General features: G+C 38.8%; 1 protein-coding gene across 14 annotated transcripts in view; it reads left to right on the top strand.

The window, feature by feature from the left end:
• NRXN3 (neurexin 3) overlaps window positions 1–20,384 on the top strand; it is a gene marked incomplete at both ends in the record, with an annotated part of 1,490,367 nt that overhangs the window by 1,328,026 nt on the left and 141,957 nt on the right. For 9 of the 14 annotated variants that reach the window (XM_080809437.1, XM_080809443.1, XM_080809442.1 and 6 more), the window contains one exon: window positions 11,391–11,698. In XM_080809437.1, coding sequence (XP_080665563.1) covers window positions 11,391–11,698 — 308 coding nt within the window. Of the gene's footprint in view, window positions 1–6,000; window positions 6,091–11,390; window positions 11,699–20,384 lie in introns of all 14 variants that reach the window. The other 5 variants (XM_080809449.1, XM_080809438.1, XM_080809448.1 and 2 more) reach the window with 1 other exon arrangement.

Raw genomic sequence — 20,384 nt, 5'->3', positions numbered from 1 at the left:
AAATGGTCATGAGTATAATTACATTTCAACAGAAATGGGACTTTCAGTTAGATCTGGAATATGAAAGAGAACCTCAATGTTAGCATATCTGCACAAAAAGTCACCTCACTGAGGAACAAAGGTCAGGGAATAGAGACATGGTCCCTTAGATGTCTGGATATAAAACACCAAGGGTATATCTTATAACATGGTTCTCATTTTTCCAACATGTGTTAGGGGAAGATCTTGAGAATTAAAGTAAATCACAAACCCTCCCCATGCCACCCTCTTCTAACTGCTCATAAACTAAGTCCTTGCCTGGATTATTGCATTTAATTTGTATAAAACCCTGTAACAATGATATTATTATCTTCATTTTTTTTAGACTAGTGAAGAAACTGTGAGACTCATCTAGATTTAGTCAGTTGTTCAAGTTCACAGAAATGGTAAATGTCTGAGATACGATTTCATCTAGAGTCTGAGTCCACAGCCAATGCTCTTTTCACTCATGTCTGAGTCATCTTTGCTTCAACCACTTAACCCCCATAGCCTAGAAACAGTGGATCAATACGATGACTTTGATATAGGAAGGAAGTGATATGCCTTTCCACATATGTTTTCCATTCTGAACATATATAAGCATATAAGACAGTGTGGGCCAACACACTGGCCAAGTCAGGGTATGCCTGGGTGACCCACGCTACTGTCTAGGAGCAGATATCTAATCACTTGGGAAAGGTGGTTCTCTTGGCTCACAGAACCACCTAAGTAAGTCTGAAGAAGCTTGCTTACTTAATAATGCCCTTGTGCTCTGGGTCTATTAATTCACTTCCCCCAGCTGATCAGTTTCCTGCTCTAAGAGATTAATTTCTTTACCTTGGCACATGAAAGGATCAAGACTCATAACATAGAAATAGTTCTTTTTCCTTCAACCTCAAAGGTATATTTGAGGATTAATGAGATGATGCTTATAATTGCATTTTGAACTCTTTGGTTGAAAGGCACTTTATAAATAACAGATACTTGCTTTTTTTGTGGAGGTCCATCCATCACTTCCAAGTGGACAAGCATTCTAGATGCCCTTTGGGTAGCACAACAGCCTCCTTTTTGACTCTGGGAGAGTTCATCTGGGTCAACATCAGGCACAAGACTGGAGCTGAGCTTAGAGAGTTTCAGTAGTTCCTTTTCTTTAGTGTCTTATATTTGCTTTGAAACTTACAAAGTGTTCTGTGGGGAGAGAGACATTGTAAGAGCCTCTGAAATGCCCTCCTGCTTGAGCCTGCTCACATCGATTTTCTCTTGCCTCTGGCTCTAATACATAGTATTCATTCTTTGACTGTTCATTAGACCCATGGTCTCATTTTTTAGTGTCAACAAAGCAATAAAGAAAACTTTTTTTTTCTTTTATTCTAGGACTCAAAACAAAATGTAAAATATACCTCTGGCATTAATTTTGCTCAGATGAATGTTGTTACAGTATTCCTATTAGCATGTCCATGTGCTTGACAACATTTCAGATGGTATTTATAGGCTACCTGTAAAAAAGCATTTTCTGCCAGCCTGGTGCAAATTGCCAGAACCTTTAAGACACTCTTCTTCAACTTAGCAGCAGTATATCATCATTATCTGTGGCTGGACCAAGAAATCGCATCTGTCAATGCCTGAATTGCTCTTTTACTTTCAGTGGTTTTAGAAACCCACTTTGTTTTGGAAATGGGGTTAGCTAAGTATATTTTAGAAGACTCAGAAATATAAAAAGCAACAGCTAGGAGATTTAGGGGATATTTAAGATGTTTCATTTTCTATGGCTCGTTGATCTTTAGAGGATAATCTTTGTGGGACCAGATGGAATATGGTCATGTTTTGAATGGAGGCCTGATAAAGTTCTGAGGTCATGGGAGTACACCCTGGAATCTTTGTGCTTCCCTTAGATCATTAGGGAAGAACTGACCCACCTTAATAATAGTTTTTAAAACATGAATGTTTTTCATATCCCAGGTTTTGTGTATATTCTATCTCTTATTTTTCTATATAGGTCCTACAGTGGATTGGGAAATGGGGAAACTGAGGCCAGGTCGCTTGCATAAGATCACACAGCTGCTAAATGCTAATGTTAGAACTCAAAGCCAAATTTGTCTCCAAAGCCCATGGTCTTAACTCCTGTGCTGTATTGGTTATGGCTTAAGGAAAATAAGTATGGTAGCTAAGGAGTAGGATCTGTGCTTGGGCCAATAGATAATGATAATAAAGGTCTCATAAAAGTCATTTTCTGTGCTATACAAAAGTTCTTTCTATCAGTCCATTTTTCAATTTAAAAAATATTCATTCCTTTGGACTAACAACATATTGCAACTTTACTCCTTTGGGACCCCAAAGAGAGACTGATGAACTGGGAGACTGTTGGAGGGTCAACTTGCTTTTTTTGTTTTCCTTACTCTGTTTCCATTTTTTTATCCTAAATGGATTTGCTCAAATGTAGAAAACATGAGGTATTTCTGAATAGAGGTCGGAGCTCTGTGTGAACCAGTTGGGCCTTAATAATTTCACCTCAGAGTATTCTGCTCTTCACAAAGTTATAATTTAACAGTGCATGTTAGATGTGTCTCCGGGAGTCGAAATACTTGGTAATAGAACCACTGATACAAATGCAAATGAATGTGGGAGGCTGGTGGCATGAAAAAACTCAATTTCTGATTTAAAAAAATGCACACACACACACACACACACACACACTTTTAAACAGAATAAGATAACTAGTTTGGTTTTTTGGATTTTATTTGTTTGTTTGTTTGTTTTTCCCCAAAATTCAGTCTAGGTAGGTGAGTGTCGGATCCATCTAAGTTATTTAGGAAACATCTATTTGAAGATCTCATGGTGCAATTTGTAGATTTCTCAGTATGTTTGAGAAATGCGGTCATTACATTTTGGTCTCGTTAGTCACGTACTTATGCCTCTCTCTAGTGACATTATGACATTACTATTCATAAGGCCATTCTCTCTTGAGGATATCATCACTTTCTGTTGAAGAATTGATTTCACTCTTTGTTCAAGTTCTCATACTGGTTGCTATACAAAATGTACAACTGGATGTCATTAAGGATTTAATACGAATGTATATGAATTTGACAAGGTTTGCTCAGCTTTCAGGGTAGTCCCTGTGTATGAATTCTTATGTTTAGAAGGTTGTTTACTCTTCAGTCAGTCTAACAAAATGGGGCTTGGGGCAAATGAACTCATTCTCATGCACATGTTTCTAAAACAGTTCTTACTAATGTTTGAGATAAATTAAAATAAAAACCAACAAGAACATGAAAAGAGACTAAGAACAATGTTAATGTGGCAATTTAAACCAATGTGGTTTTCCAAATGACCTTCCATCTTTCACAACTTTTAACAGTATGCAAGATCACTATCTTTAGTGCCAGACACTATGGATCTGGTGTGGAAGACTTAAAATTTTTTTCTAAATGTCTCTAAAGCTGAGATGGAGAAGAATGACTCTCTCTCTCTTTCCCTTTCCAGTGGGTCTAAGGTTGAACCATGGCTATGCTGTCCTCCCAACATATCACTTACTGCTTGTCCAACATACTTTCCTCTTTTTCTAGCCTGTACCATGCCTCAAAATGATTTTCTGTGGAGCTTTAGGTTTGGAAGAGAGCGTATGGGGAGGGGATGCTTAGGAGGACAGAGAGCCCCTAGGTATCCCAAGAAAGTAAATCATCGCATCTTCTTATTTAGTTAATTTAGTGCATCTAGAATTCCGAGAGTTGGGCATTTTGGATACTTCTGATTTTGCCTGCATGTTTCTAAGCATATTTAGTTTTATGTCTGCTACTGACTTCACGAATCCATTCCACAGTAAGTGAAGTGAAGGTTATCACTATGTTTGGTATTGCAGCCAACAACAGTTACAGAAAACCCAAAGTAATAGAATATATTTAAGGTGAATCTGGCACAACCCATTTGCCATTTTTCAGCATAATACTTTGTTGTAACTAAAACTTCAGAGGGGTCAAAGCTTATGAAGATGGATGATATCCCTTGTGTTATCTGTCTTCTTTTGGGTAGGGTTAAGAGTACGGGATATAGGTTCTTTTCAGAAAAGTGCATGCTCCTTTTCTATGAAGACATGTGAGAATTTACGCAACTTTATTTTGGATTAATGAAGTTCTGAATCCCCAAATCTACCCAGGAAGATCATTATAATAATCTCTAATTGGCAACTATATTAACAGATAAAATTAACTTCTTTCACCATGAGCTTATTGAAACACCAAGAGATTGCCTTTCTGTTTTTTTCTCCTTACCTGTACCCTCTCATCCCCTTTTTTTCCTATGAGAAGTAATACTCCATTTATTATCCTTTAGCCTTCGATATGTTAATATATTTTATCCCGGCCACATAAGATCCCATGATTAGGCTGGAAACAGACCCATCGTTGTCTCTTTCATGAGATTTGTTTTTGTTCTTGCTGTTTTTATTATTAGTTTTTTTTTTTAAATTCCTTCAGAATAAGAATGAGTCAGATGATTAAAATCATTTGTTCTTTGCAAAAACGAATGGGGAATCTTGGAAACATCTCCCAGCATGGCCACCCCTTTCCCATGTTGCACCTCATGGAGGGCAGGTGCTAGTTTAGCCACATGTGGAATCTTCTCTGTCAGGAATAACCCCTGTAGGAAGGTGGCCCTAAGATGGAAATGTCATGGTCACCTTCTACTCACATGGCCTCATGCTGTATTTAATCTTCACATTCTTTCTGGCTTTTAGACTTCTTTGTAAATGATTTCCAAGACACCTGTTTTGAGATTTGGGTTTCGTTTTTAATGTTGGCCATTTGAAATGGGATTCCCTAAGTTCCAATATATGGCTATGAGTGAAAAGTCATGAATTAGAATTTGTTAGTTTTTGCTTGAGCACTGTGAGTTTGGTTGATGAGATAGAACAGTTCCCAAAGCATAGCTTCATTATTTTGTGATTTGAAGCATATTCATTAGGGGTATATATCTCCACAATACCACCTCCAAATCTATCCTAATTAGACAAACCATCCAGGGTGGTAACAACAGTTACAAAAAGAATAAGGGGCATAGTAGCAGTTAAAAGCATTATGTTTGAGGCTTGAAACTAATTAGGTATTTCATGCTTGGAGGATGTTATCCCAAACAGGCTTTATGAATAGATACTTGTTCAGAAAGGACTTCTCATAGAAAGGTAAGAGAGAGAGACTAGATAAATATATAAAGCTTGCATCTATTAGTAGTAATAAAAAGCAGGGGCTTAAAAGTTTGCTAATATTCTATCCCTATATTTATAGCTGCTTTGATTTACAAATATTTACTTTGGGTTTTCTTTTTTTTAAAGGTAGAATAAGTCTGGGCAGAGGAATAGAATTGTAAAGAACCATCCACAAAACCCCATCTATTTAACATAGCCGGTAGGATGCCAGGGTCTCCTTTATGGAGTAAGAAGTCTCTCTTGGCCATTCAAGGCTTAAGTTGTCTTTTTCCCTCCACCAGAAGGTAGAGCAGTTATAAACACTTGAGAGAAGAATAAGGAAGTAGATAACCCCATGCTTCTGATATGGTACATTACCATAAGAGAAGATCATGCATGACTAAGACACGGGGTGGGGGGGGGGGCCCTATCACAGATGAAACTGGTCTGGCAGGTAAATTACTCACAGACCAAGAAAATCCTTGTGCCTCCATTGACCCAGTTAAGGCGTGGTTGGGGTCAGATGGAGAAGAGTGAAGGTAAACCCGTTTCTGTAAATGGCCAGAGCTCTTACTAACTCCCATCCCATGCCACATTTCCAAAACGTGGTGGAACACAGCATAGCTAGGACTCGCCTGACCTCAAACCTGTCAACCAAGGGCAGAGTGACTTCAACTCCACCTCTACTAAAGATAAATTGATATCTATCTCTAAAAACTTCATAAACCAAAAACCTAGGATGTTTTTTAATGACATATTGACTTTTCAGATTGTTTTTTTAAGCTGTTTTTTAAACTTTAAAGGCAACACTGATAATGAACGCTTCCAAATGGTAAAACAGAAAATCCCCTTCAAATATAACCGGCCCGTAGAGGAGTGGCTGCAGGAAAAAGGTAACCGTCGTTAAAACTTTCATTTTAAAATCATTTGATTCTAAACCCTCATTTTTAAAGCCTGCAAATAAATGTTCCTTAAATGATAATCGCCTGCTGCATAAATGACTGTTTTAATTTTCATTATAATTTGTGTCAGCTTCCACCTGCCATATGTTGATAAATCATGCTATAATACATTGCCATTAAAATACAGTTAAAGGGACTAACACCTAGCTTGCTATCAGCATGACAACCACAAACAAGAAATTCCAGGAACCTCTAAAAAAGAAATGTATTATGGCAATTTAACCACTGCATGACATTATTTGTTAATTTGTTTTAAATTACCTCTTATACCAAAGCTTTCTAAAGACATTTCAAAAGTACTCTTTAAACTTACATCTTGAGGCTGTTTTGGCTTTGCTCTCTAGCGTGGATAACAAAAAGAATCATCAGATCAACTCTTGTTAACTTAAACTGCTTAAGACAAATGTTATACGGGGAGCAGTGTTTTCTAACATTTGCTTTTAAATGCAGAAAGAATGAGAAAGATGAATTTTGCCTTTAGATTCAAACTTCAGAGGCAAAAGTGTTTCATAAGAGGTTAATTGTGTCCTAGTTGCTGGCTGAAACTAAAAAAAAAAAAAAAAAAAAGCAAAGCTTATTTTACACTTTGGTTGTGTAATACCCTTATGTGTTTGATATTTATGCAACAAAAGTGCAAGTGGCTAAGACAATGAGTTGGAAAAGAAAGGCTCATGAAAGGCAAAACAGCAGTTCTGATTTGCTGAAGAAAACAACCACTTTGTTAATAAAAGAGGGCAGCGGTTATATCCGATGTTAGAATTTTCTGTGTGGCTTCAGTTCGCTAGGGTGTAAACTATTATCTTTCAATGGAGAAAATTCTCTGTTTCTGGAAGCTCTTTATTCCTTTCTTTCCTGAGCCAGTATAAGCTACTCTTGTCTCAAGACGTTCAGCGAGTACCTAAAATTCGTAGAGATTTGACTGAGTTATACGTAAAAAGTAATTGAATATATTAATATGCAACTTAAGCAAACTTAATTACAGTTTTAAGTTGGGTGACAACATTTAGACCCTTAAACACGGAAAATCCTCACTGAGTCTTAACTGTTTGCCCTGTTTTTAACGTATGTGGTCTAATTAAAAATAAATTAAGAATAACTCTAAAAAGCAAATAATTTTGTTCAGTAATCACCAGCTCATAAAGTCCCTTTAACACTAAAGACTATGATTGCCTCACTTTTTAAAAAGGAGAAGAAAACTAGATGCATGTCTGACTCTCATGTGTCTGAGAGAACTTTTTTTTCTTTCAATTTTATGTTAGTAATATTTTCTTTTACTCCATCGCCTTTTGAAGTCTAAGTTTAAGAGCATGCCAGGCGTTTTCATTTGTATCAACCATTATAAAGTTATGAGTAGGCTTTTAGTTTTCCTTCTGATAGCACTGTTATCAGTTGGCTTTCATATAGAAGGACGCTTTCAAGTAGACAACAAATCGAGGGGGAGGGGAGGGTCGGGGGTTATGGAAGGCGGCTTGCTAGTTTCTTAATGAGATATGTATGTATTTATGCATATAATATTGAAAATGGTTATTTCCAAACTTGGAGGTTCTCTCTTCTACACTATTGTAACTGAAGTTACTTAAAAAAAAAAAAAAAAACTTTGGTGAGTAACATCTATTCATTCTATTGCTTTACCCCTTCCTCTGTCTAGCTAACCTTCCCCTCAAAAGGAGTAGAAAATAGATACCAAAAGACCTTGTAAAGACAACAAGTTTAAAAAGGGTAAAGAGGGAAGGATGAATAGGCAGACATATCAGGAAGCACTTGGGATGCCTCCTTGGAGTTATTTTTGTCATTGGAGAAGAGATCTCGGTCACAGCATTCCTGAGTCTGTTTTCTGGCTCTGTCTACTATTGACTGATACTTTCTGACCTTAGACAATCCACTTAACCTCTTTATATCTCAGATTTCCCATCGGAGGAGAGGAGAAATAATACTGCCTATTCCCCAAGGGTGTTCTGAGGTTTAATTAATTAGTCTTTGTGCAACACTGACTGGAGACGTGCAAAGATTTAATTTAAGCAGTATGTGAACTTGATATCCAAATGAAGTAACAGTAATGACTTCCAAGAAAGTGGACACCCAAAACAAAACAGAAAGTAGCCTGCTACAAACCCTCTCCTAGTATAACCAAATTGAGCATTATGGATGATAGAACAATTCTTAGATTGGGATATTGATATAGATATCATAGTTGCTTTTTATAAAAAGTGATTGATCATAATGAATGACAATAATGAGATCTGACATTGATTTTGAGAAATCTTGGGCAAATGATAAAACTTACTCCAGTCCGTCCCTTATAATAACCCTTCAGAGGGAAAGGGTAGTGATGACCAGTTCTCAGTTATTCACTTACTCCTGCTTAGCTGATAGAGCTAAATTGATCAAAGGAAGAGCTGGCAGAGACTAAGAAAGTTTCTCAGTTTCCCACTAGAAACTGAGAAAAAAAAAAAAAACTAGAAATAGAGTTTCCCACTATTACTTTAGTGGCTGCCAACTTTACTCTTAAACTACCTAATCCAAGGTACAGAAGGCTAGGAAAGATTCCTGAAATAGAAGAAAAATAGATCTAGCCACAAATAGACCTTGAAACAGAGAAGCAAACAAAAATCCAGACACTTCCTATAGCATCATGGAAAATTGAGGCATAGACAACTTCCTTCCCTGTTTCACCCCACCAATGTCTTGTTCTCAAGAAATCATTAGATCTCTCTGGGAATGCAGCAATAACCAGATGCGGAGCAGTGGCTTTGTCCTGCAGCCCAGGAAACATGTCTTGCCCTTCTCCATGCTTGGGTTAGTCTTGAACAAGCAAAGACCATTTTATGCAGTACACTGTGGCACCTGGAATGAAGGAGATCCATCATTGCTAGCCAGTGTAATTCAACTTAGCATTTCACTTCTCCCTGACCCTCTTTTTTATTTGTAATAACTGGCAGAATAATATGACTAGGAAAATAAGGTGAAGACCATTATAGATGTGAAGTACTTTCAGAAATATGAGAAATATAAAATATCTTACCGATAACTAGCTATCCCTATTCACTGATCATCAGTGCTAGAGCATATACCAAAAAGGAGATGAATAAATATTATGGTTGGCCAACAGTTATGTGAGCGGAAGGGATAGCTTGACATTGGGGCTATGAGGTATAAGCTGCTGGACTGAGTCCTAGAGATATCCTTCTAGGCAGCTCCTTCTTAATTAAGTGGCCCGCAGAAGTCTGTGCAAGGTTGAGGGTGTATTATTCTCTCCTTCTATCATGACATTTCTTTCGCAGTAAACTTAGTCCCCCTAGAAAAAAACTGTTGTCAAAGAAATAGCAGTAACGAGCGTTGAGCTCCAGGCCATTATCCAGTGTTACTGTGCCTTGAACATTTTGCTGCATCTTATGTGAGAAATGAGAGGCCAACGGACTGGCGATGATGCATGTGTACAGGGCAGTGAAGGAATTGGTGGGAAAATAATGGAAATCTATTAGATCTATTTTGATTGTTCCCTTAGGAGCTGGACAGTTCTGTTATCAAATCCAACAGATTCCATTTCCATGCTCCAAATATTTTTATAGAGTGCAGATCATTTTCATTATAACAAAACTCTTTGGCCAGTTCTCCGTACTACAGTGTTTGATGCTTCCAAAAAGGTATTATTCATAAATCATTCTTGACTAATATGCCCTTAAGACTTACCCCATGAGCAGAACTGACTCTTGTATAAAGAGTTCCTTCTGAGCAGATACACTTCCCCTTCTCTGACTCTTCCATTTCACCTATTAATGTACATTCAGAAGGCATTCCACGTTATACACTGGAAACTCAAGGATAGCTAATCACTGTAGAGATTTAAAGACCTGTAATGGCGGTAGAGGTTAAGAGCCCAAACATCACTGTATGCCTCTATTCATAGTGGAGATTGTGGGGGCAAAAAACTTAGCCTTTTAAAAATAGACTCCCTTTTAATAAGCAGGCAGGAATAACAAAACATTCCAGCCGTTTATTGCTAAAATAATTCAAGTGATTAAATTAAAAATAAGTGGAATATTGTTTGATTACTGACTTAAGTGAAGAAAAATTCAAAAAGGATATATTTAATTCCATTAATAAGTTTCTTCCCCATCTCCATATGGAAAACCAGAAGGAAATAATCTGAAGAAATAATAGCATAGAATGTCTTAGCCTTAGAAAGCTGTTTGGGTTTTTCTGGGAAAGATCTAGCACTTAAGAGAAGCTTTTTTAAGTAGGGGTACTTGGGAGGAAGATAAATTGAGTTGCACTATTCTAAACTCTGTTCTGTCATGATTTCATTCTGATAGTTTTCTATTCACAGACGCACAAATGGTTCCCCAAATGGGGACTCCAAATAAGTTAACTACTGATAGTTTTCAACACATTAACATGCCTGTTGTTTTAAGGAATTTTATGTGTTGCTTTTTCATGAATACCCATCTCCTCTTTTTAAATTCACTGATTTGGAATGACATTTTTTTTTTCTTTCCGCCACCCCAGAAAAATTATTAGTGCCTGTTTATTTCCCATGTTTTAGGGAGAGATATAGTTGTATGGCCATCATCCCATCCCTCCCCCACACTGAAAGAGGTAGGAAATTATCTGTCATGATGTTTATTAAACAACAAGTATAGATAGAATTTATGTATTACGAAGATTTCTAGGAAATGAGGTATTTGGTGGGTAAACTTCATTTCTACACATATGTGATGAATCCAAGTCTTTTAATTGGAATTTCATTTGATTTCAGTTAATTATCAGACCTATTTTTTAAATTTAATATTCTGAGTTACCTTACTGAGTATTTGTTTGCCATATAAAATTGTTTAGTTGCCATTATGTGCCTTTGTAGGTTGAAAATCAGTGCAGTAGGTATTTAGGCTTTATTGCTATCATTACCTGATTTGGGGGTTCCTTCTGTCATCCACACTGCATATCCAAGAAGACTGAAGTACTGCAGATCATTGAACCAAGATTTCTCTTTCCTCACAATAATGAAATAGAGACTCAATTATTCAGCTTATCTAGGATATTCAGCTAGACAGCGGAAGAGATAAAACATAGTGGAATGTTACTTGCTAATGTCTATTGAATTTTTGTTATCCAGTGTTCTCCCCTTCATTTGGTTAAGGAAGCCTGTTTTGATGCCTGGTCCATTCAGACCAGGTAAGGCAAAGAAAGATAACATATGGGAATAATAATGTTTCCTCCACCCAACCCACTAGGCCGGCAGTTAACCATCTTCAACACCCAGGCGCAAATAGCCATCGGTGGAAAAGACAAAGGACGTCTCTTCCAAGGCCAGCTCTCTGGGCTCTATTATGATGGTTTGAAAGTACTGAACATGGCAGCTGAGAACAACCCCAATATTAAAATCAATGGAAGCGTCCGGCTGGTGGGAGAAGTCCCGTCAATCTTGGGAACAACACAGACAACCTCCATGCCCCCAGAAATGTCTACCACTGTCATGGAAACCACCACTACAATGGCTACTACCACAACCCGCAAAAATCGCTCTACAGCAAGCATTCAGGTAAGCCTTTCTCCAATTCCTAATTGATTCTGCTTTTGTGTCTTTGAGACATTACTATAAGGTCAGTGTTGCTATGTTGCTACAGAGTCTGAATTACTATGTTTGTAGGAAGGATGCCTACAGATGCTTATAGTAATAAGATCTTGGAGTAGAGAAAGACAAATTCACCGCTCAAGAAGTTATAAAAGTTTTGCGTGCACTCGTGGGTTATTATTCCTATCATATTTCTGGCTGAAACAGTAAAGTTGTTATTCAAAATGAGCAATGGCTAACACTTTCAGTATGAAATACTCCTCCTTTTCATTTCCTTACTTTTCTTTTCAATAGTAAAAAGGGAAAAGGGGCAAAGGAAAATTTGTTAACTTAGGAAAGACTATATCGTAGTTCAGTTCTATTCACAACCTCTCAGTGGCTTTGCTGAAACATGAATTGTTCCATTTTGAGGCCAATGGGCAGCATTAAAAAAGGCGCAATTGAAGCTAGAGGTTCAACTAATGCTTATAAAATGCAGTCTTTGTTTTATTATTGTTGATCAATCACTTGTTTTTTTTTTTTTTTGTCTATTTCATTTCTTTTGTATTTGACTGAGGTCCTATATTGCATTAGAAATTACGAAGGTGTGAGTTTAGCTATGTAGGAAGTCCTTAGTTTTGTGGTAATGGTTTGGTTTTTTCACTTAAAAGTAATTATACCCAAGCTAAGGCTTAATGCTTTGCTGACTCCCTTGGCATTTCATAAATCTGGTTAGTAGGGGATAGGAGGTTAATCGAGTTATTAGCCTTAAATGCTGTGGCATAAAATAAGACATTCCAATTGCTTGTGGGGAAATTACCCCGAGCCTAGTTAGTGTTTATAGAAGATTCTGTAGATCAGTACTTGTCCCTTTTGTTTCTTAGTTTTAAGACATTATCCAGGGGCTCAGTTGAGTCTTTGACATCACCCTCCCATCGATTTCAGTGGGCATTGTAAACGTAAAGTCAATAATCAATTAAGACCCCTATGTGTTCTCATTCTTCTGCATTAAGTTTATGGGAGCTAAGTAGAGGTAAAAATGTTGCTTCCTTTTCCCTTTTCTTTGAGCAGAAGTTACCCTGACAGCTCCTTACGTGATTCCACAGGAACGATTTGAGGCTGTATGCACTGATGATGTTATCAGGCCAATTTTATGTGTTTTAGAAAGGCTACTAAGAACCAGGTTAGCATAACAGTCGTACAGTTGTATGCGCTGTTACGTGTATACCTACGTACATGCTCAAAAAAGAAATAGCTTCTTCTCTACTGATATTAAAGCAATAACTCCTGACACTTCACTCTACTCACTGAAAAGAAGATAAAAGGCAATATATATTTCTATTATGACTCTCTATAGCTCAAGAGCGGATCTGTTTATGGTTGGTGAAAGGATAGTTCTGTCTGCCCAGGTCCTGGCAGACTTGTTCTGTTTCTGTCGTAATATATTCCGCTAACTCTGTGGGAAGCAGAGGAGCAAATGGCTTTTTCTTCACAGGAGTGGCTGGTCCTGTAGTCTTTTTCGAGTCCAAATTTTTACTGACCTCAGGAGGATTTAATGTTACATAGGGATTCAGGGACTAAGCCATGACAATTATCGGTTTTTGGCTTTTCCTCCTGGAGCAAATATGCAAATAGACTCACCCAACACTGGGTGAGTCTTTCCAAGAACTAAGAAAGCCAGAACTTCCACAGGAGAGCAGGGTACAAGGCACAAAAATCTTGCAAGTGATTATGACTCCAGACATCATAGAATCTGTTGTCATTTTGGAAGATATGGATGGCTGGAGCATGCCCTAACAGCCTCCTGTTAGAGTTTCTTTCCCTGAGACCAGTGATAACTGGATTTCATCTACATATCTTTTGCTTTGCTTATACCATGTCTATAAAGAGAAGTTATAAATTTGTGCCATATTTGTTCTTAAGGGTGTGTAAATGCAAACTCTTAGAGAAAAGACAACAGTCTAGCAGAATTGGATTAGACTGGGATGAGGGATCAAAAAGCTTCATATTCTTTGTAAAGATTAGCTAGAGGAAATTACTTTATGCCAATAATTTTGGACTTTTTTGTCCTTGCCAACTAGCCATAAGAACTTTGCCCTGGCACATATTCTGACGAGCACTGGGTATTATATAGAAGTGAAGAATCACTAAATTCTACTCCTGAAACTAATATTACACTGCATGTTAACTAACTAGGGCCTAAATAAAAACCTAAAAGTATAAATCAATCAATCAATCAATCTATCTATCTATCTCTGCCCTGGGCTCCATAAAATCAAAAACTTGAAAGTATGTATAAATAAATAAATAAATAAATAAATAGATTAGATAGGTAGATAGATAGATAGAACTTTGCCCTGAGCTCCATAAAATCTCAGCAGCCTGCCTTGTCCCCATCCTTTTTCTGATCTCAAGTACAGATTATATCAAGCCTGTGTTAGGACTGGGGACCCAAGATTTAGGAAAATCCCCAGGCTCTGATGACTGGGTGAGGAAGTCAGTCTCAGAAGTTCTCATTTGTCCTCTGTAATCCAGCTACCATTCTCAGGTGAAGTGGACTGATAAAAAATTTGAAAAAAGAAGTGGGGAAGGCTGGATTTCACATTTACCCGCCCAATCATGTGTGAAATCTGACAGCCTTTTCCAGGTGACACTCTTTGCTTTGAAAGGTGATATTTTTGCTTTGATAGGCTTGATAGACCAGGTTGTCCTAAAATTAGACCCTTCCAGGAGAAATAAAATAGGCATAAAACCCTTGGTGTAAAACCATCTGGTTATGCAATAATCCACTAGTTTCTTCTTGAAGCACAAGCTAAGGAAACATTTGAGTAGTTCATTTCTGATTGACTTTGTGTTGATTTCGGATCAAAGGAAAACTGCAAAGTGTGTTCAGTGCTGCTCTGACCTGTGTGTGAACATAAACTAATAATTTTTGAGTTGACATGGCCCTCCAATGCTCCAGCCTCCTGGAAGTAATCACTACTTTGATCTTTCTGTACTCCAGTTTGTTACAGTACTTCTTGTGGATCACATGGACTGTGTTAAATTACTCACAGCCATGGTACCCAAGCATCAGGTCTTTACTCTATATTAAGAAGAGTGTGTCCAAGGGCACCTGGGTGGCTCAGTCATTTAAGCATCTGACTCTTGGTTTTAGCTCATGTCGTAATCTCAGGGTCCTGCGATGGAGCCCTGTGTCATGCTCCCCTCTTAGTGGGGAGTCTGCTTCCCCTTTCTCCTCTCCCTGTGCCCCTCCCCCTCCCTGCTCATGCACACACTCTCTCTAAAATAAATAATTCTTTAAAAAAAGAAGAGTGTGTCTAGGTCCGCCCCTGAATATTTAAAAAAAAAAAAAAAAGTTAAGATTGAGAAAACAGGTGAGTACATTGAGAGAGCAGGTGGGTGAGTGGTAGTATTCAAGTAAAGGTAGGTGCTCAGTAAATATTTATTGAATAGATTAGAAAACAAAATGGGCTTTGTAACATATCTTATCACCATCTAACAACCAGAAGTGGCATGGCTTACAGATGGTTTTCCCTCCAGAATGATCAGTGTACTTTGGACAATTTTAATTTTTCTTCGGTGGTAAGCCTAGAGCAGTGATTAAATGCATGTACTTGGAGTTGGGCTGCTTGGTGTTAAAACCTAGATCTTCTTCATGCTAGCTGAGAGACTCTGAGCAAGTCACATATGTTCCAGCTAACTATTGTTATGAAAAAAACTTCCCCATTATTTAGTGGCTTAAAATTACAGCTGTGTCATTGGATTTCACAATTCTGTGGCTCAGAAATTTGGGCAGGGCTCAGCAAGGCAATTCTTCTGCCCTAAAGGGAGTTGACTGAGGTCATTCAGTGGCTTCTCTGGTCCAGAAAGTCTGGCTTCATTCACACACCTTGTGTCTTGGTGAGTTAACTAGAAACATTGGATTCAGCTGGATCCATGTACCTCTCTCTGTAGTTCCTACTTCATGGAGGTTCAGAGCTCCTGGAGAAAGTTTTTCCAGGTTTTGAAGTTTTAGAGAAAGGAAACATACACCTCACTTCTTCATGGGAGGATAGCAAGAATTTGTAACTAACCTAAGTTTACCAATTTGTAAAATTGGAGGGAAGGGTACTACTAGGGTAGTGCTTATATCATGGGATTGCTATAAGGTTAACAGAGTTAATACATGTAAAATGCTTAAAACAGGTACATCTTGAAGAGTAGGATTAAATATGTTTTAACCTTATTATTTTATTCTATCCCCAATATTTGGTATGTGAGTCAGTATCCTCTCAAGCAAGGATCTACCTGAGAAAATGGGGTGCGTCTGCTGACAGTTGTATCTGTAGTTCAGAGTAGGAGCTGGGAGGTTTTGCAGGGATAGAGATTTGAAGGAGGGTCAGGATTGAATTTGGAAGCTGAATCAGTCATGGCAAATGAAAAGTTTCTAAGTTCTCTGGATTTCTCTGATAGCTCACTTCCCATCTTTAATTTTTTCTTCCATTTTTAAACCAATCTGGAGTTCTATGGGCCTTAGAGAATATGTCCTGTTATGAAATTTTTCTATCCACATGCTTTTAAGTTTGCAAAGAAAAAGAATCCAGGATCCTTGCATCATGGAGCTTGACATTAGCAATCAATAAGAGGTAGTGACCTACAAATGGTGTTGGGGGGCAGGGAATGAGGGAGTTGTATGGGATGGTTTGGCTGGATCTCATGAATGAGGTGGGAATGGATCTGGGCCTTATAGACTGAGTATAATTGGATACATGGGGAAGAGAAATAAATCTCAGATTGGCTAAATGTCAGAAACGATGTTGCCGAAGTCAAGGATGGTAATTCCCGAGAGAGATGGCCAAGTCCAACTAGAACAAAGAATACATAGGGGAGATCTGTGAGAAGCAAGGGAGCCAGATTCTGAAAGGCTTGGCCCCAAATTCCCCCAATTGGGAGAACACTCAAGAGAGGAGAACTGCATTGGATGCCCTGTTCGTCTTACTCCCAGGGATTGCCCAGTAATTAAACAGGCACTTCTATTATAACTGACCTCAGTGTCGGGATTACTATCGTGATGGAAAAGCTCAACTCAGTCGATGTTCAAATTCCTTGATCCCCATTCAGGAGAGAAGGCAAAAGTGGAAAGTAAATGTCTTTGGTAACTTGCAGTCACCAGGACCAAAATGTTCCTGTGAGGTAGGAAAAGGCCAAGAGAAAAATAGTTCCTAAAATAATGTGTATTCTCTTACCTTAAGGCTCCAGACCGAGTGATTATCAGTAAAGAAAGAACTCAGTGTGTTCTGAGCAAATCGCCATTTGAAATCCTTTGTACGCTATTAGCAGGATGCTGATCGTGACCCACTTTCTGTGCTGGGCATTGGTGAAGTCACCTTGACATTGGGTAGAGCTGCTGTTACCAGAAAATCACAATGCTCAGCTGGATTGGAATTATCCTGATAAACAGTAGAAATGAAAGACTTAAGAGTTTTGTGAGATTTCATTCTTACCTCAAACTCATAAATTCAGCGGTTGAATGTGAATGACTTCCAAAAATTCCAGAAGCAAGTCACTTTTTCAGGCTTTGTAACTGTACCTATCTGGAAATTCCTCCTTCTGGTCTGCTTTCAGTTTTAGTCTGGGGCTAGTGAAAAACACTTCAGACTTGAGACTGATGATTGCAAAACAAAGAAAAACATTTGTGATTAAAAATGTGATCCATCATACATCATAATCCACGTAGAGTTCTAGTGTGTGGGGTGGAAGAGGGTGTACTCTCGACTCAGAATTCCTGGGCTGAACTCTGGGTTTTTCCAGTTACTTAGCTGTGTATCTCTGGGGAGGTCAGTTAGCTTCTCTAAGCCTTGGTTTCTTTCTTTGCAAAATGAATTACTTTTTCATGGTCATGAGTAACAAATACAACCGTGCATAGAAAGAACCTGGGCCATGACCTACCCTTAAGTTTTCACTAAATCCCAGACACTAGGAAACCACTTCAAACCAAGAGGCTCTCCTAGAACTCACAGATCCTCAAAAAGCTTAGACTTCCTGTGTGACTGGATAAACATGAACCTTAAAAATAAAACTAGCCATTATTTTACTAGCAAACATGGGTTAATTTGGAAGTAACAGAATTCCAGTTTCGGAGTGAGCTACAGCAAAACCATAGGCAGCTCTAGAGAACAAAGGAGAGGACGTCTCTTTTATAGAGGAAAGGATGGAGTTGGGAAGGGTGTTATCAACAGTAGGTGTTTTGAAGTACACTGGGAGTTCAAAGTGTGGTGGCTTTTCATTGGCTGAGTTGTGGCAGTCTCTCCTTGACTGGGCTGTTTGTTGCCAGGGGGAGGAGAAAGCCTTTCTTCCTCCTGCTGGAAAAGTAAAGTAGTAGCTATTGTTGCATAGACTGACAAGGTTCCTTTCTTCCTCTTGGCTCTGCAGTTGACAAAGAGTATCAGGGCATAGCTTCCCTTTTCCATTTTAAACAAAGTCTCCCTCTTTAATTTTCCCAAATACATGAAGAACCATTTTGCCTACTACACCCACACAACCCTGTGATCACTCAGGATTTCCTGTGAGGGTCCCAGACTGAACCAGAGGCCTGAACTCATCAATTAGAAGAGATTTCTGTGGGAAACTTTCTCATTTTCTGAAGTGGGATTTGGCTTTGCTGAATGGTTATTACATACAAAGCGTTCTATTAGGGTCAACTGTATGAAATTGCCATTTTTATAGATTGAAATGGTCAAATAGCAGGAATGTCATACTATTTCAACAAAACTCATGACCCACACATTTACAGCACTTTGTTATCGGTGGCTTTTTGGGACTGGCTAGAGTACCACATTTTCTCAAGCTTCTTTGAATAATCAAACTATCTTGGATTGGGATATAAGACAAATCTATCTACCTCATCCCTAAAACCATGCTTTAACAGGAGGTCGATCATGTTGTATCAAGAATGGTTGTACTTAAGGAATTATCCCCTTTGGGCCCCCTCCACATTTTCCTTGCTGCCACCAGCCTGACAGAAGTGAGACAAGGAGTCCACACAGTTTCCAAGCCCTCACTTTTACCACTAGACAACAGAGCCTCTAGGGGAAGTTTATTTTTAGGATCAGGGCTCAACTAATATTGATTAACAGCCTTACATAATGCACGGCTCCAGGGCTGGCTCCTTTCCTGCCAAGCCTCATAACTGGGGAAGGCACTGAAGATTTGTCAGTCTAATTAGACTTTAGCTGCCAGCCAAGAAATATCTTCTGTCTCCTCCTTACTCTCATACAGGTACTTTTTTTTTCCCCCTCTCAGAGAATAATTTGGGGTGGGGGGGGAGGAAATTGGGCTCTAATTTTCTCGTTAGCTAGTAAAACTCCAGTGACCTTTTCTCTCAGGAATTACATTGTTTTCATGGGAAAAAAAAAAAAAGAGAGAGAGAGAGAGAGAGGGAGAGCTTGATGAGTTCACCTACCTCCTAAAGAGCTCTATGTTGGTAGTACAGATAGGCCAGGGAAGAGAATATAGTGTCATTTCTTTTGGTCCCCTCTTTAATACTTTTAGTAGATGGGATCAGCACTTTCCAAAGCTGAGATTAGTTGCTTAAAGGGTTCTGAGAGGGTCCTCATCTGCAAATGGAGATGAAGTCTGCAAATTGCTACAAGTTGTAGAGATGCCCCTCTAATTAGGTTAGGTTATAGTATTTATAGGATGGAGGGTCCACCAGAACTACCGATAAAGTGCTGGCACTTATTTTGAGCCATCCGAACAGCTGGAGGAAAGTAGGGTTCAGCTCTTGACTACTCACTGTGGAGGTCCCCAATGTTTGTAGTGCTCCAGGTGGTTTTACCAGTCACCCGACCTACTACTTGGCCAAGTCTGAAGCCAAAATCCTTACTCTGTGATGTGTGGATCTCCTCGTTGATCTTCGAGGAAGATCTAGAAGACCTGTGTAGCTGGAGGAGTGTGACAGAAAATATGGTCTTGTCCCCGGTAAAGGTCTTCTCCTAGATAAAGGAGAGGCGAGTAAATGTTGTACAGTTGCAGAATTGGATCCTGACTGTATTTAAAATGTTATTTTCCTCATCCTGGAAAATTTTTTTTGCATTGATATTGACTCTAAAATATTGCAATAAAATGTTATGTATGTTGAATAAATGATTGGGGGGGGTGGTACTCCCTTAAATGTTACACCTTAGACGAGTGCCTGATTAGTGCCAACCCTGCTTCAGCATACCAAGCCTATCTGTGTCTTTCCACCGGCCGTGTTCTCTGCCTGAAGCAGTTCTTCCCAGCCATTTGCAAGACTCACTCCCTTACATTATTTAAGTTTCCGCTCATGTGGCCCCTTATAGAGGAGCCCTCCTTGACCATCCAAAAAGTAACACTCGCTAGCACCCCCTACCTTGTTGTCTGCCTTGGCAGCTAGCTCTACCTTACATGGTATTACATATTTATCTGTTTATTGCCTCTCCTTAGTGGTACGTGAGTTCCTGGGTGGGGAGATCTTTGTCTCAGATAGTATTAGAGCTCCAAAGCACAGAGTAAACCCTCAGTCGGTAGTGGTCAAAACATACTGATCTACTGGCACCTTCTCTAGGAGTACACACACTTCTTAACACTTACAGGCTGGATCTTACTACCAAGCACGTTGTACCCCACAGACCAGTGATGAAGCTCACCGGTGGTGATGGTCATTAACAGG

Source organism: Martes martes, assembly GCF_963455335.1.
Source record: "Martes martes genome assembly, chromosome: 7".
NCBI classification, from domain to species: domain Eukaryota; kingdom Metazoa; phylum Chordata; class Mammalia; order Carnivora; family Mustelidae; genus Martes; species Martes martes.
The sequence above is the reverse complement of the archived record's forward strand: the minus strand, read 5'-3'. Positions and strand labels throughout refer to the sequence as shown.